The following is a 2960-nucleotide window of genomic DNA, read 5'->3' as shown; positions in this document are numbered from 1 at the left end:
TTGCCAGGTCCGCCATAGAGAAAAACTGTAGATACGCCAGAAAAAAACTGTAGAAAACTGCAAATGTCATATTGAAAAACTGTAGATCTACAGTTTTATATTTTTTTTATTAAATGATGGTAATGAATATAATATTTTTGAGAATGTAATTAAAAACTAGCAGAATCATGTTATTAGCATAGTTTTAGTAAATATTAACATAATATAAAATAAATAATTATGCATTTTCTTAACATATATAAATAAGCATAATTGTATAAGAGTATTAACAGTCAAAAAGATATATGATAATATAAATAAATATGCATTTTCATAACATTGAATGTATAAGAGTATAAAGAGTCATAAGGTTATATTAATTGATATAAAATTAGAAATGGTAAAACTTTAGAAAAATAATATTCTTGTAGGATTCATTTTTAACTTTCCGACATCTCATTTTCAATGTCAATGTCTTCTTGGTGTTCCGCTTCATCTTTATTTTGGAATTCATACATCTTCTGATTAAACTTACTTAAGTGATCGCTTTTCACACTAAATTCATAACAATTTTCAATTTCTGACTTTGTGTGTAAAGTGCCTTTAAGAGTCGTAGTTGATAACTTATTTCTTAGCTTTGTTTTCATTATATTTATGCTTGAAAACAAGCGTTCCACCGTTGCGGTACTGTGCGGCAAACACAGAAGTTTTCTTGTTAAAATTGATAATAATGGAAACGTCTCTGATCCATCGCCTTGTTTTAATTTTGATACATGTCTCCAAAATTGGTCCTTACTGGGCGTCTCAGTCTCATCAAAATCAAAATTCGTATTTCTAAGAGTCCTCCATTCTCTATCTACTTCTGTTATATTATTTGGGCAAATATTTGGAAAATAATATAACATTTCCGAAATTGATGTAAAGTTTTGTCTCAAATCAGTATTTACAATCACTTGTGGATTTAATATCTGCAAACATTTTAGTGCTTGCCGTTCTTTATCGTGGAAAGGAAATCTCTGCTTTATTTGGATTGCTGCCTCAATATAAAACTCCTTACATTTTGTGTAAAAATTCAGCAATCGATCATTGTCCAATCCTTCAGACTCCCTTTTCACCCGAATTATATTTGGAATCATTCCTCCAACATAAATTTCTAATAAAGGTAAATGAATTCGCAAATCGTTTATATCCACATTCAATACTTTTTGTTGTTTGGCATTTGTAATATTTTTTACCATATTCAATTCTTCTTTTGAACATTCCAAATATTTCGGTTGAATAAAGCATTCTAAAATTGTCGCATATGCTGTAAATATCTGATCACATAAAATGTACAATTTTGGCTTTTTTGCCTGCATTTCTTTATTCAAATTCACGAATATTGGCAGCGAAAATCGCAGGAATTCCAAATATAATTCTGTTGTCGGTTCCATGGCTTTTGTCAATATACTTTGTGCAGAAAGAAGACGATCCGTAAAGAGACAGCAGATTGAAAATATAATTTTATCGCTGGAAGTTGTTCCAACAATCGCTTCACAACATCGTTTAACGATAACCATGTGGTTTGTGCAGGGTGTAATATTTTATGCGGTTTAATATTTGTAAATGCCTGAAAAGTTTTAAAATCACCAATACGTTTAGGAGAATTTTGAATATGGTTGAAAACTTCACGGCAAAAATCTTCAAGACCTCTCGATAATTTTTCACATGCGTGGGATGCACAAAGCGCAAATGAATGGCATATACACTTCATTGTGAAAAGATTTGGAATATCATTCTTCAAATAAGTGACCAATGAGTTATTCGCCCCAAACATGAAATTAGCACCATCAGACGCAAATCCTAATAAATTTTTTTTATATGGAATTTCTTTCTCCTCAAAATATTCAACAATTTTTGTATGCAAAGCTTTTGCTGATCCGTCGGTGATTGCAATCAAAGTTAGAAATTTATCTTCTACTTCATAATTTGCATTGACTATCCTGGTTATTAAAGCCAAATGCTTGATGGCCGACTTATCAGTGCTCTCATCAACCAGCAATGCAAATTCATTTTCTCTTAATTTTTCTTCAGAGGTTTTTTCTGTCACATTTACTATGACAGATCTTGCTTTTGTTCGGCTCATAGACAAATGTTCTGCAATTTTTGAATCCGGACACACCGATTTTACTAAATTTGTCAGATGTGAGGCAACATTAAATCCAAGATTGTGTTCTGCAATAAAACATGCTAATTTAATTTCGCCGGTTTTTGCCATTTGCTTTGGTTCCATTGATTTTGATGATGATGCAAAGACGTAAAGACGTAAGCTTCGGTTGCTTTTGTATTTTTTTACTGTTTTCTAGATGTTTTGATGAATTTTTGTGTCGCGTTAATTCTTGAATTCCGCATTTACGATCACAGTCATGCAGAGCAGTGAAAATATGTATTCCCTTTTTTACTTTTTGTAAGCCATCCACTAAAGTTTTTGTCAGTGAGCCAAGAGTCAATAAATTTTTGCTCGTATCTCACTACTTTCCTCTTCCTTGCGGGGGATTTGTCAACATCTGACACATTATCACGACTAGAACTATGCATTTTCTTAACTATTTGAACTTACACTATTAACTTATTAAACTTATAACAAAATTAAACTTATTCAACTTATAACAAAGTTTAACTTTTTAACTTATAACAACATTCAACTTATTTAACTTATACCGAAACACTAGTAACACTCTGCGTAATATATATAAAAATACAATATATAAATTTCAGAATGTATATAAAAAAGACAAATCATTAAACACTTCCAAACTGATTTTGCTTCATATATCTCCAAACTTATACTGTCGCTGTTCGCCAAAGTTAATGTTTATGTTTTATGCGATAAAAGGCTTACGATGGCCCGTTGTTGGGATATGTTTAGTTTAGATATGATAAGTGCAGATCAATTAATAATTGTATATATAATAAATCAATCTTTAACGACTTTTGAGATG

The 2960-nt window shown here is 30.8% G+C and overlaps 1 protein-coding gene across 1 annotated transcript; it reads right to left on the bottom strand.

Annotated features, from left to right (window-relative positions):
* Window positions 1–1420: 1420 nt before the first annotated feature.
* On the bottom strand, window positions 1421–2251 carry LOC113380831. Its single transcript, XM_026619905.1, has one exon. The coding sequence runs from the start codon at window positions 2249–2251 to the stop codon at window positions 1421–1423; it is 831 nt and encodes a 276-aa protein (XP_026475690.1).
* Window positions 2252–2960: the final 709 nt, after the last annotated feature.

The sequence above is a fragment of the Ctenocephalides felis genome, unplaced genomic scaffold (genome assembly GCF_003426905.1).
Source record: "Ctenocephalides felis isolate EL2017-DRISC unplaced genomic scaffold, ASM342690v1 CF-g0.4_SCAFFOLD_02403, whole genome shotgun sequence".
NCBI lineage: Eukaryota > Metazoa > Arthropoda > Insecta > Siphonaptera > Pulicidae > Ctenocephalides > Ctenocephalides felis.
Note: the sequence above shows the minus strand (reverse complement) of the source record. Positions and strands in the feature narration are given on the sequence as shown.

Bases quoted from the DNA above. Each gene is read 5' to 3' on its own strand.
- LOC113380831 (XM_026619905.1), bottom strand. From the start codon at position 2,251: ATGGAACCAAAGCAAATGGCAAAAACCGGCGAAATTAAATTAGCATGT.